The sequence below is a fragment of the Falco naumanni genome, chromosome 4, assembly GCF_017639655.2.
Source record: "Falco naumanni isolate bFalNau1 chromosome 4, bFalNau1.pat, whole genome shotgun sequence".
NCBI lineage: Eukaryota > Metazoa > Chordata > Aves > Falconiformes > Falconidae > Falco > Falco naumanni.
In genome coordinates, this window is record NC_054057.1 from 54,140,915 (window position 1) to 54,154,837 (window position 13,923).

At 43.0% G+C, this 13,923-nt stretch overlaps 1 protein-coding gene across 2 annotated transcripts in view; it reads right to left on the bottom strand.

Annotated features, from left to right (window-relative positions):
• The window catches only part of DPP6 (dipeptidyl peptidase like 6), a 423,216-nt gene that overhangs the window by 253,148 nt on the left and 156,145 nt on the right, over positions 1 to 13,923 (bottom strand). Inside the window, exon 1 of one of the 2 annotated variants that reach the window (XM_040592221.1) lies at positions 11,139 to 11,579. The exons of the other annotated variant lie outside the window; for it this stretch is intronic. Within the exon in view, the coding sequence (XP_040448155.1) occupies positions 11,139 to 11,195 (57 nt within the window). The 5' untranslated portion in view covers positions 11,196 to 11,579. Of the gene's footprint in view, positions 1 to 11,138; positions 11,580 to 13,923 lie in introns of those variants that run through there. 2 annotated transcript variants of the gene reach the window in all.

Sequence of the window (13,923 nt, forward strand, 5' to 3'; positions counted from 1 at the left end):
CCACCAGAAGATATCTATTTGAACAAGAGAGAACTGAAGAGCCTTCAGCAAGGAAAGTCAAAACATTTCCTAATCGATATACATTCTAGCAATGGACAAACTTTATGTGCTATGTATTTACCAGGGCTATTTCAATCAATTTCTCCTTGGATTTTGCTGTCCCATACATTCACAACTGCTCTGTTTTATCTGGCTAGTTTAGCTTGGATTGTTGGAATAAAACTTCTAATTATAGCACGACTTGCAACAGCAAAGTCAAGCATCAATATAATCCATGTAAAACCATGTATCATACCTTATGAGGAAAAGACCATGGAAAAGAATTCAATTTAATGCCACTGAAGCCTCCAACGATTAAGCTCACAAAGATTAATCTCAAATACTCATTAGATTCAATGGATCAGCGTTCTCAGCAATGTCTGTAAATTAACTTTTACACCACAGATATTGGAACATGAAAATTATAAAAAAGAATGCTGCTAGTATTAGTTTCTACTAAACCGTGAATTGCCAGGGTTTGTTAACTAGAAGAAATGAAGTTTAGGTACATATTTCCTGCTACAAGGACTAGTCAATGCTTATTACGCTCAGAGCAATGGCATCTACAGAATCTGAAATTTAGATAATAAAAAATAAAGAAGTTTTCCCCACCTTGAGCAATTCCTCCTTTTCATCTAGTACCACAGTATCTCAGAATAATAAAACCCCTGAAGGTTTTGCTTACTACATCCCTCAAGCTATATCATCTGCCTTGCCATAGACCATTTTGTACAGTTAAAACCCTACGACTTTGTGCCTCTTCTCTCTCTCATTTTGGTATGAGCGAAGTTGGAATATGTTTCCCCTGTCCATCCTTGACTTTCTTTCTACCAGTAATCACAGAATACTGCATATGCACTTGAAAATAACCTGTTTGCTCCTAGCCGTGAAAACAGAAAGATAAAAGTGTAAAGCTGTCAGCACACTTAAGGATAGTTACAGCTTAATGTACCATTCATTAAATCCTACAACCACATTAAGATTAAGTATCAGACCCCTTTAAACCCTAGACAGAAAGAGTTGAGAGGTTGGTCACAGTGTGTGATTAAGCTAAATTAAAGACCCCAAATGCATTCCACAGAATATGCTACTGTATACATTCACCCCCAGTCAATTACATGTTTCTTGTGGTAACTCTGACAAGCTAAATTAACAATAAATTAACGTCTATATTGTGATTTAACTTTTGACAATAATATACTACAACAAAGCCTTAAGTATCTGCATGTAACTATTTGCTACAGACATAAGTGAAGGTAATGGAGTCAAAAACTGCAGACTAATTGCTTCAGATGAAGGCTTATTATCTCTCCAAGTTCAAGCTCAGCAGCAGTTAAGCAATAATACAAACTACTTTAGTCAAAGCATTGTGAATCTTTATATAAAATTTGCTTTTATTTTTATCTCTCTCGGTTTTTACAAACAATAAAAGAAACAGCCATTTGTTTTCAGACCAACAAAGGTAAGGATGTAAAGCTGAAGGGTTAAAAAAACAAACAAACAAACAACAGTTCAGCCTTCAGATTTGCTTGTTTACTATTTTGCACAAACTCTTCCTCTCCCCCTTGCTAATGGGTTTTCACATGATCATTTAATGTGTAAGCTCAGCTTAACTCCTCCTAACGAGACATACTCAGGGATGATTCCCCGCTCTGCTTAGATTTGGGTCTTCACACCTGTACAAGCAGATGCAATGAGGGCAGGAGGCTTTCCCACATGGGGATGGTGGCAGCGTGTATGTCCACCAAAGAGCTGTAAGGGACACACCAAGTTTGAGGCACCAGCAGAGAGAAGATGTCTCCACGTTCCTGCTCCCTTGGTGACTCCTCAGGATCCCATGGACTAAGTCTCTCCATCCCAGCATGTACCAATTCTAAGGAAACTGGCCTATCTTCTGCACATGATCATCTGCAATTTGGCTTTTTTAAGGTGGTCATGGAGACAGGGTCATGGAGACAGCCTTCCAACAGCACTCCTCACTTGCAGGGATGTAGAGAGATTGTTCCATCCTTTTGCCATCCTCTCCTGCCACAGCGCTGAGCCCGGAGGCACAGCCACACTGCTGGCACCACAGGGCTATTTAACAAGATCCCAAAACAGAGTCTCTGTTACACCTCTGTGACCAGATGTTGTCCAGCAGACTGGGACAAATCCCACTCTAAGAAATCATGGGCTGTCTGCACTTTTCACCTGCCATTTCTATCACAACACAATATCACAATACCTTGTAACAGTGATAGCCATACATTGCTTGCCAGCTACCATACATCATGCGTACAGCATACAGGCTGTCTCTCAAACGCCTTGTTCCAGCAGCACTAGGGGCAGAGGCAACCCGGGCATTCAGGGATGGTAATACAAAGGAGGATGAGGGAAACAGAGCTCTTTCCCTGGATGAGAAGAGGACCTTAACCCTTTTCTTCCTCTTGTTCTTCTGGGTATCTTCTCCCCTAGCAAAGAGAGCTGCGGCTCTTTCCCCACCGCACCCCCCTATGCGAGGAATAGAAGGCAGTGACTTTGGTTAATGTGTTACTTAAGCACTTATTTTAAAGGCAGGGTATTTCTGAAGAGACACAGGGCATCTGAAAGCTGGCACAAATATAGCCATCTTCACCATTTCACTCCAGGCAGGCAAGTAAACAGTTACTGGTGTGTTACAGGATGGAGATACTGAGACAAAGCACTGCCCAAGGCCACAACTCCAACACTTGGCAAAGGCAAGAGAAGAGGCAGTGCCCTGAACTCCCTCGACACACAAGGCTTGCAGCTAGCCCTCACCTTGTATCTCATTCCTCTGTTGGTGCCACCGCATCACCCACATGCTGCATGGAGAGCAGCCACTGTCCCGCTCTGTGAGCCCTCAGGAAGGTCGCAAAGCCTGCTGAGATCTTCCACTGAATGCATTCCTGGGAATGACAGGAGTCACTGCAGCTCTGTACAACCGGGCTGTTGGACAACGGACCATCACCCTAACCATAACCCTATACAACGTGGCCATAGCTGATTTTCCTCCTCTCCCTGCCTCACTGCTCCTGCTGCCACCTTCCTGTGGAACAGGGAAGGGTGCTGCCATGTGTTCCCTACTTCCTTATGAACCACCTGCCTACCTGCAGCTTCTTCCTCCACAAGCCCCTTTCACCACCAAAACCAATCCTACTTCTGCTCCAGATAGTTAAGAGTTATTCTCTAGCCCACTCATCTTCTCCTCTCTCACTTTCCTTGACCTGTGGAGGACTTTCACCAATGGTGGTGAGAAGTAGCTGTGCCTTCTCCATTTCCATCACACTTAAGGGCTCTCTCCACAACTTCCACAACTTTTGTTAGGGCTTTCTCTCTACAAGTGCCAGGCTCTGGGCTCCAGCCTTGGCTCATAGTCTCATCCTGACTTTCAGGAAGATGCTCTCCATTGACCTCCTGGCCCCCAAACTTCAGCATTTAGCCCCCACTTCTGACAGATTTTGTTTTTACCTTTGACCACACATATCCCTGGCTCATCATCCCCCCATTCACTTTTGCATTTAATCTCTATGGCTCCTAATGACACCACAATATTCCTATTGAAAAAATTGAATTACTCCTTCTCGGAAAAGGTCTAATTGCATTATGGAACAGCGAATGCAAGGATGCATCTCTATCTTACCTCAAAATATAAAATTGATTCAAGTTCCCAAAATCCTAGAGTCAGGCACAATCCCATAATTCTGTGCATTATCTCCCTCATTTGCAAGTTTGCTTATAACTACCTGAAGTCCTGCCAGGATTTACTTTTATCTTGATCTTTTTCTGCTGAAATTTTTATTCATATCTATGTCTTCAGAATGAGTTTTAACTTTCAGGTTTTCTCCTATAACCCTTTCCCTACATTCTCTAAACGTCAAGGAGTATGTCTCTCTGATATCTCAGCTACTTGTGCAGCCTGAGTTACTACAGTATCTCAGAACTTTGTATTTCATGCAGTTATCCTCACAAGAATCCAAGGTCTTTTTTTTTTTTTTTTCAATGGAATATCTGAGCAGAAGAGTAGCTGCGGACTGCCACTGAGGACCTAAGTCTAACACTCTTGCTCAAAGCTGCAATGGAAGTCTGCAGCACAAGAAGCACGAGGTTCCATGCTCCAACCAGCTGAGCTTTCACTCAAAGCCACCTGATAATCCCACTCAAATTTTGCTCTGGAATCAGAAATAGATACTAACTCACCCTTCCACTCTTTATCACCTTCATTGATTTCAAATATAGGTCCCTCTCCAAATTTCTGTTTAACAAAGGTTTTGCAAACTTGCTTAATGCACTCCTCTCACTTCTGCAGTCAGTTCTTCCCCACAGCTGCAGCAGCCCTTTGGAGAAATGTGTTCAACTTTCCTGTTCTATTTCTGCTGACATTCTCTGAATCTATTTCACTTGCTTAAATCTCATTTAAGAATCACACAAGGCAGGGTAGAAGGACAAAATAAAGGATGAAAGGAAGGAAAACAGAAAGGGCAAAAGAACAAAAGACTTGAATGCAAAACATGCAGAATAAACTACATAAATAATATATATTACTGTATGCTACATAATTTAAAAAGTCCTACCTTCTCTCATATCATCCAAAGTGATCGTAATTCACCACAAGTTAATGCATGATAAAGGTGACAAAGAAGCTGCGTTAAAGGCATAAGAACTGGAAAACCTTTGTTCACAAAATTACTGCAGCAATGCATAGTGGTGCTAATGGACCACCACTGGAATGAAGGATCCGATGCTCTGAGGTAAAAGTTTAAAAAAAAATAGAAATCTAAGAAAACTTTTTTCTTGTAGGGCTCAAACACTCTCGCATGACCCCTAGATAACTGGTGAACTTCAGAGACAAATTATTCTATCTTGACTCAACAGCAAAAGCAAGACTTAATGAGGAAGACTGCAACACAGGGTACCTCTGCCAGGAATGGAGGAAGCAGCAGCAACCAGCACGGTCCCAAAGACAAGTGGCAGAACATCTCCCACTTGACCTATCAAGGTACAGCCAAAGCATACAGCATAGCTAATCTCAAGCAGCATCCTATGGAAGTATACCAACCCTTAGAAGTGGTGTACTTAGAGGATCACCAACTAGAGCACGGTCTTGACACGTCTGAAGCCTTCCAGAAGCACTTCCACTTCAGTACTGAACACCAAAAAAGCTTTCCTACAGCCTTCTCATTTTGAGACTCCAGTTTTATGCCAGACATGGTCCTTTCTATCTCTGTCTCCCCCTTGCCATGGCTCAGCTGCTTGCATTCCTGGTGGCAAATTAACAGCTTGAAAAGGCTGCCAGTTTGATGCAATTTCATGTTCTTGACTACAGTATCCTCAGCAGTACTATTACGGAAATTTAACCTCTTGAGAAATAGATTAGATATCATTAATAGAATGAAACACAAATGTTCCCTATGACTTCCTGGAGAAAGCCTGTGTTGGGTCTACAACAGGAGATGTAATTTACAAGAATTGTTATCAAGAAAAAAGAAGTGCTATCTCATATCAACAATTTCATTTTTTAAAAATGATGTGCTTAAACAGCTAACACTAAACAGTTCCAGTAAAACTAAAAAAAAAAAACCAAACCCTAAAAAAATTAAAAATCCTTTGGTTTTTATGCAAGTGAGTCAGGTTTCTCCTCTTCCCCTTCTCTTTGGCAGACGCAGTCCAAAAGCGGACATAGTTCCCTGATTTCTGCACAGCTGTAATAACCAGAGCCAGAATACTGCAGCAAGTCAGTGAGAATGAGGGATTCTCACAAGCAGGGACTCACCTTTGGGATTTGACAGTTTTCATCTCCAGCCAAGAACGTAGGAGCTCTGCTATCACAAGTCACTGAGATAATACGCTAAATTAGCTCATCTCCTGGGATACTCCCTCCCACCTGTTCAACAGCTCCAGGCCAAGCTCCTTTCAGCCCACTGTTGAATCTGGGTACTGCAGAGGTATGTCACACTGCCTTCAGTTCCTCTCCGTGGCTTTTATGGCACTGGGGTGCTGCAGTGGGGAGTCTGACGGTGCCAGCTAGTGGCACGGCAAATCAGGGCTTTCTGGTAACAAATCCGCAGCTCAGGCTGCTTCCGAACATAGACGCATCATCTCCAACCTTGCTAAGAAAATGTAAAGGATTCAGTAGTGGCTCTTTGTGGTCTACAATACATCAGGGATAGTGTTGACAAATAAAAGGGTAAAGTCCCTTCCCTATCTCGACAGATGAAATTCATAACTTACAATACGTGCCTGAACCAGCCGCACACTGCAGCCTGTTTACAAGGTGAAGGGGTCCTGCACTCTTTGGACCCAATTTGTACTGCTCATGTGATGTAAGGAGGCTTTAGTGTCACAGAGAATCAGGATTATTCCAGTATTTCAGGTACAGCATGTTGAACTAAGACATTTGGCACCCAGGGATGATGATTTTCTAGACAGCACTCAGGTAAGCAGAGCAGATCTCAAATGATTTTAAGTCACACCTCACAGAAAAAAACAAACAAACAAACCATTTAAGAATATCTTCAGACACAGGAACATAGCTCACATTAAGTTACATTTATTTAACTGTATTCCCCCATCCCTACTAAAGACACGTGGGGTGCATCTAGTACTTTTGTTCAATTCAGAACTGCACTACTGACCAAATCTCCCAGTTGTTCCTATCTACCACGCTCTAACTTGTATTTTATAGTGGCTTCAGAGCACACAGACTAGTTTCCTTTTGGATGAAGCTAAATGAGAAGATGCTGTTCAACCACTAATGAACATTCACACCAGTCTGGAAATAGCTTGAAAAAAATGCATATTTGGGAGCTCAATACCATTTCTCTCACTCTCATGGGGTGGGTCCACACTGCTTCCCAATGTAAGCATACCCATATTTTTAAGTTTAATCTACTTTGGGAATGAGGTAGCAGCATAGGACTTATCTCACGATGCTTGAGGATATTTATGACCTACAAGGGAGACATCAGGGCGCACAGGGGTTGACAACCCTTGCTGCAAGAATCCCAGAATTACCTGAATTATAAGTAGGTATGGGAAGAACCTGCATAATGCACCTAAAGTGCACCCTTTTTTTCTTATTTGGATAAATTTACTCAAATAGAGGCACATTTCAGCATGGTATATTAGATACTCCAACTGTACTCACTCTTCAAGCTACTACAGGCTATTTCTGTGAAGTACAGAGTGGCAGGGGAACATTAGAAGCATGAAATATTAATCTTTCCATCATTTTATTCCTGAGTCTGGTCTAGGTTTTCCAAGTTAAATGTGTTCTGTCTCCACTTGAAGACACTTACTATTTGATATTCCACCTGTTCCGTAAAATTCAAAACTGATTACCTTAGTGACAACTAATAGGCAGAACTGTTCTATTGATCTGACTCCACTCCTCCATGGACCCCACTTCAATAAAAGGCAGCCCTCAAGCTATTTTTCCTTCTTACTTAATTTTTGATCTTTTGCATGGACCTGCATGCAAACAATCATTAACAACCTTGTCTAGGACATGTGCACATTTCAGAGCAGGATCTCGCTCCCTGCAAGTCCAAGATAGTTCTCTATACAGAAAAAGAAATGGGAAAAATCATTTATTCTGAGTGTTCAAGTACCCAATTAACCAATCAACTCTTTAAGTATGTTTTATAAAAGGTGTTCTTTGAGAATCTGTGATTCTGTTATCCTTGATATGCTGACTCATTTTTAAAAATACTTAAAAGTCTCATTTTAGCATTATGCCTATTACCACATTTTCATAAAAAAACTCAGCCTCCTCATTTTTATGTATGACTGTAGAGCTATTTGCATTCCCAGAGGCCATTAAAAGTAACAAGAACTGGGCTAAACTAAGATAAAAAATTTACAGGCTTATGTTAAAACACAAGGATCTTCAGTCAAAGTAAATTACTAAAGCACATTGACCCAGCACTTGACCTGTTGTTGCTATTTTCTTCTCCCTTTTTTTTTTTTTTTTTTTAATGGAAAAGTGGTTTTAATGGTATATTCACACATCCAGTTAACAATCCCCAAGACAGAGAACAAGATTCACTCGTCCTCTTGAGCCAGATCCCAAGTCTATTAGTGGCTGCTGCTTTTCTACAGACTTCTGAGCACGGGGTCTAGCTGAAAGCCAACTGTAATCACCGTACACTGCACGGCATCCAGCTCCAGCCATCTGAACAAGAAACCATAGCTGTGTCAAAAGCACCTACGCCTACAGAGGCAACCACATTCAACTTACATCTTGATCAAGCAATCACAACGTGACAGTAAGAGACGGTATTACATATCACTTACAGAATGTTTTCTGCACACGATGCCCAAAAGACTTAAAGTTCAGACCCAGGAAACAGATAAGCAAGGAGATAAATGATTAAAATTCTGAATAATTTAACTGGCATGGAGGTGAGCAACATTGCTTATCAGAAAGAAACCGTATTGAAACATTTTTAATTAACAAAGGGAAGAAAGAGATGTTAATTACCTGGCTTCAAGCAGGTAAGGCAGTGCATTGCTTATCTCCACGTCCCAATCATTTTCTAATTATTATAATTTTTGCAAATCTCAAGACAGAACTTTATTTGCATATAGGCACATGGGTCTGAATTAGATTTTTAAATTTATGCCTACAAAGCTTCTGCAGACGTTTTCAAACTTTCCCCGCTCTGTTCCTGCAGTATCTTTTTGTGCCCAGCACCTGTTTGGGTTAGCATGGAAGGACACAGCATAGAATTAAGCCAACTGTGTCACTTGCATGTGTCTGGATGCAGGGAATGCCACAGCAAGGAATACTGAAAAAGGATGGTCACAATCTCTTATGACAGCAGCCGCTGCTTCTGAGAAAAAACTCAGTCCCTCTAAAGACAGACTAGCACTTTGCCTTCAATATTCTCCCAGCTACAATTTCCAGTTTCTTGATCAGTTTTAAGCAAGAAAAAAAATATCTCAGGAATTCTTGTTATGCTTAAGCCTGGAAATAGAATTTCAGCTGGAAGTAGAATTTGGATAGACCCCTTTTTCAGTTATGAACTGTTTGAAATAAAATAAGGCTTTAGATCTGGTTTTGGTGTTGGAAGATAAAAGTGCACTCAAATCAATGGACACAGATTGGATTCAACCCCCCAGTGCCAAGCCATTTGACTAATAATGTATTGTGAAAACAAACAACCAGAAATTATGGGAGTGAGCAAAGTTGCTTACAGACTCAAACGTTAATATTCATCGATATCATTGATATTTATATATGCTTGATATTTCTATTTCATGCTCACACTAGAGCAGAGCTGAGAGAGCATGTACTTTCAGAATATTTAGGCATACCATATGGGTATAATTGCAACTCAATCAGTCACAGAATATATTCAATCAAGACTGTATAATACCAAAGACCTATTTTGGGCATTTTATACTTCATATGTGAAGAGCGAAGTAGCAAAGACACGGCATACCACTAGCAAAATGGCATTAGGCAGGTAACACTACCTGAAACAAAACCACTGCTCCTTTATAAAAGGCAGCTGACTTACACTTCTTGACTTACAACCCCCGACACTTTTACACAGCTTTACGGAGGAGGAGGGGACAGCCCCACAGCTCTCTTTGTTCAGAAACGGCACTTACACACCCCTGCCTCCCAGAAACACAGCGAGACTGATTTTAATCTGCAGCAAACGGTGACAAAAATGCACATTCTAAAAGCAACAGACAGAGAAGCCTGACAGATGTAAGGTTAGATGAAGACACAGTTTCTTTACTCTCAGTATGAAAGTTGTTTTCTTGTTTTCACTGAACCATTGAGCCTCTTTTGGCCATTAGTAAAATGTCACCCAGAAAACGCTGATCATATGATGCTACTTGTGGTGCCTCATGTCTTTCCATGCTTTTCCCTTCCCCAGTTCTCTAAAATAAAGCACAAAGAGAAAAAAAAAAAAAAAAAAAAGAAAAACAACGTGCGAGGCACTCAGCCTATCAAGCCAGGAAGAACTAATTTAAGAATTAATTTGTGCCCTGAGAGATCTGTTTAAATTATCCTCCCGTGTTGTCCTAACCGAAGATTAAAGCGGTGAACTTCCAATGTCTTAAGGAGACGACGAAAATTGAAGAACTGGAGCGTACGGGCTCCGCCGCGGTCCCCCCAGGCACGGGGCTGAGCACGGGGAGGGCAAGCGGGTGCCGGTGAGGATGGAGCTGCTGATCTGCCGGTGCACCAGGAGCCCAGGAACCTTTGCCGTCCTCAGCTGGAGCTCAGAGATCCTACCCAGACTTTCCCTTATGCCATCACTTCCTAACTATGCCTATCCTTTACAGCTGATGATCTGTCCTCTTTTTCTGCCACCCGCTGCTTTTTTTTGACAGGGAAAGTTTTGACTTCATCCTGTCCTGGTAAGTGCAGTCAGACAGAAATACCCTCTAGAAAACTGGCATGACAGGGGAAATTAAGTCTTTAACTTTCTGCCTCTACAGAAACACATAAAGCAGCTACCAAGAGAAATAAATGAGTCAAGTTCAGATATGGTGTAAGCACTGCAATTTTCCCCAAAGTCAACGGGAGTTATACCTACTTACAGCTGCTTTTTGCCCCCCTCCTGTTCCCCCATCACTTGCACACGCACAGCCTGAGCACACGCTATGCTCTGAAGTGTCCCTCTAAGAAAATGACAGATAAAAAAAAAAAAAAATATCCCTGAAAGTGCACGACAAAGAAGCGAAACCCCACTTTTGCAGTTTTACATCCATCTGCAGAGGGGCTGTTAAAAAGCCTTACCCCCTTCCTCCAGCAAGAAGGGGCCTCCGTCCCAGCATCCTGCCCCACACACACACGTAAGGAACAAGTTACAGAACAAACCTCTATAGCCTTCAGCAAGAGGTACAGGCTGTTAAAAATAGCACAGTTTCAGCTTCCCCCTGCCAGCCTCCACAACACCGAGAAAGCAGACCTTGAACCCAGACACACAGTACTTTCCTCCTGCCACTGGCTGGTGACTCAGTTGACAATTTTAGGAATGCACACCAAGAAGATTCAAGGAAAAAAAAATCATACAAGAAACATAGAGCTATACAATGCAAATCTGTATTTGTTTGAAATTGAGGAAAATAAGCATTACCTGTTCTTGTTGTTGGGCTTGTTTCCCTGATGCATTTTGCTCCTTGGCTGTAGTCATGCTCACCTATTTGTGCCCACTGCAGTGGCAAACAGGATTTTACAGTGTGTGTGTGTGTGTGTGTGTAAGCTTGTCCGTGTGTTTTCAGACATACACGCACACACACACACACAAAGACTGCAGGGATAAGGATGAGTAACTAGTCCATCACTTAATCACCAGCTGAGAAAATTCCCACCCCCACAAAAAGAAATAAATAAAAATGCAATGTAAAAAAGCACTAGTCTAGCTGTCTTCCCCCTTGAGCCTCTAAAATAAAAGCAGAAGCAGGAGCAGAGAGAAGGATGCTGTGGGGGCTTCTTCAATTAGCAACAGCCTCTGCAATCGTCACAGAAACAATGATAACTGCTTGGCAACCAGCAACTGGCAGCTCGGAGCGGGAGGCAGCGATGTGGTCCTCCTCGCTCCCCACCTCCACGGCGGCAGCCCGCGCGTTGCGCATGCACCGGCCGCCTCGTAGCACAATGTGCTGCTCGCTGGCGATGTGCAGAGCTAGAGCTCGGCAGTCATCTCCCCTCCTGCAGCCGTGGGAAAGGGACCGCAGGAACCCTGTGCTCGGGAATTAAATCCTGCCTTCCCTGCATTGCTAGCGACGGGAATCCCGTGGATGCGGAGTTTCTGGCAGACACACTCTTGTCTTCTCCCAACTCGCAGAGGTTTCAGTGCCCGGGCAGTTCCCGGCTATGAGGGGAAGCTGTGCCAAGGGCAGCCTCTGCCCCGCGGTCAGGGCAGTCCTGGAGGATGCAGTGCGCGCTCCCAGGGCAGTCCTGGAGGATGCAGTGTGCGCTCCCAGGGAAGCAGGTGCCCAACGATGGGACACAGAAAGCACCAGCACTCCCCAGCGAGCTGCTTGACTCGCAGCCAAAGGGTGACACGTTCACCAAAGTAAACATGCCCCCATCCTCCCCCGGCCCCGTCCATGTCCCTGACGTGACGGGGGTCCCTTTGTGGTTGTGATACCATGGCTGCCTCCTGCGCACTTGCAGCTGCCATGTAGGTCACGTTGCAGGGTGACACACCAGCGTGTGCTGCCTGCTCCACTCCACGCTGCTGTAGCTCCCTGCAGACTCCCTGTCATAATGGAGATCTCTCCAACACGATGGGGCTGTAAAACAAGCCTTCCTAGCCTGCTCGCCCACCTTGCTGGTGGCATGGGGTGACACGGGGTGTGCCTGAGCATTAGGCATAAAGCGAGAACCGCTCCCCAGTAACCCTCAGGGGACCTCACATAGTTGGGCAAAACTTCGAGCAGCGTGCAGGCTGTTCAGTATTTGCTCAGGACTGATGCAAGCCTTCACTCACCTCAACATCAGGCAACATCTACCTGCCACATTGGTGCTTTTTGCCTCCTCACCCCCTCCCCAGTGTACTGGGCTGGACCAAGCCCGGAGCTTGCCCCTGTGCTGTAGCGCTGTATAAAGCTAAATGTTTTCTCACTCACGTGATATTGGGCTCTCTATTGAGTCTGCAGATAACCAGCTAGGGAAAGGGAACATCAGAGCATTTTTCTGACAAGGAAGTGATTATGCTCCATTTGATCCTCAATTTTACAGCACAGATTAATTATAAAAGGTCACATTCACCAGGAACACAACTCAACTCTGCTAGAGGTAACCTCTCCTTTATACCTGGGATAAATTTGATCCTTGGTTCATGGACATGATCAATGGCAGGCCAAGCTTTCCTACAGATTACCTACTAGGTACTACTCACACCTCCTAAGCATTTCTGCATTTTCACCATTACACCAGTTCACAGAGGCTACAACATAAAAGATCTGCAACATAGAATTGTGCTGGTAGGAAACTCAACAACCTTGCCTGGTCCCAGGCGCCAGGATCCAGGCAACAGCTCATTAAAAAAAAGTGAATAGCACCTCTCTAACAAGAAGCAATAATTTACATTTAAATTTAACAGCCTGTATCAACCTCTTGCTGGGTTATACTATGACATAGTCCTAGCTTACATTGCAATTTCATCTCTTTAGTCCCAATAGTTTTAGTCCCAATATTTTGTATATGTTTATAGTGAGGTTATTGCTCATACATTTTTCCTCAGCCATCAGAGCAGAATTGCTTTCAAGGTCTTATATAAGTGGATCAGTTTGAATTTTCCAATTGGCTTGGTCTATTTTTCTACCTGTTGTGGGTAGTAATGAAGGTTTGCTTTAATCCACACCTTTGCTGTTTTTCTTTCCAAGAGGAATTCAAACAAAATAAAACTGCATCTTGTGGTTTTTATACTTCCTTACAGTATATCCTGGAAATTTCTGCAAAACAGAACCCTTTCAGAACACAAACCATACACTGCGTCCCTGACCCCTCAGTAGGTGGGCAATCACTGGACTTCACTATTATTGAAAATAAATATATTTGTACCTGTCTATTTACTCTCACATGCTCTCTCCATGTGTATTCAGTTCTTTCACAGTTAACAATTTAAGACACACAGTTTTCACTAGTTTTCAGGAAATGGCCACTTTTCCTTACAATGTAGATTTTTCTCACTAAGCTTGTTGTTGGACACATAAGAAGTTGATTGTGCTAACTAGTCCAGAAGTTAGTTATGCAAACACCTATGGCTTAGCCTCGTTACACAGGTGCATTACAACTTTGAACTGTTGTTCAAAACTTACATTTTGGCACAGCTACCCCAGTGTTATTGAAATGCCTTGATCTCTCTGCCTGGCAGTACCTCTCTGTCACACCTGACCTGTGCAGGGGGTTTC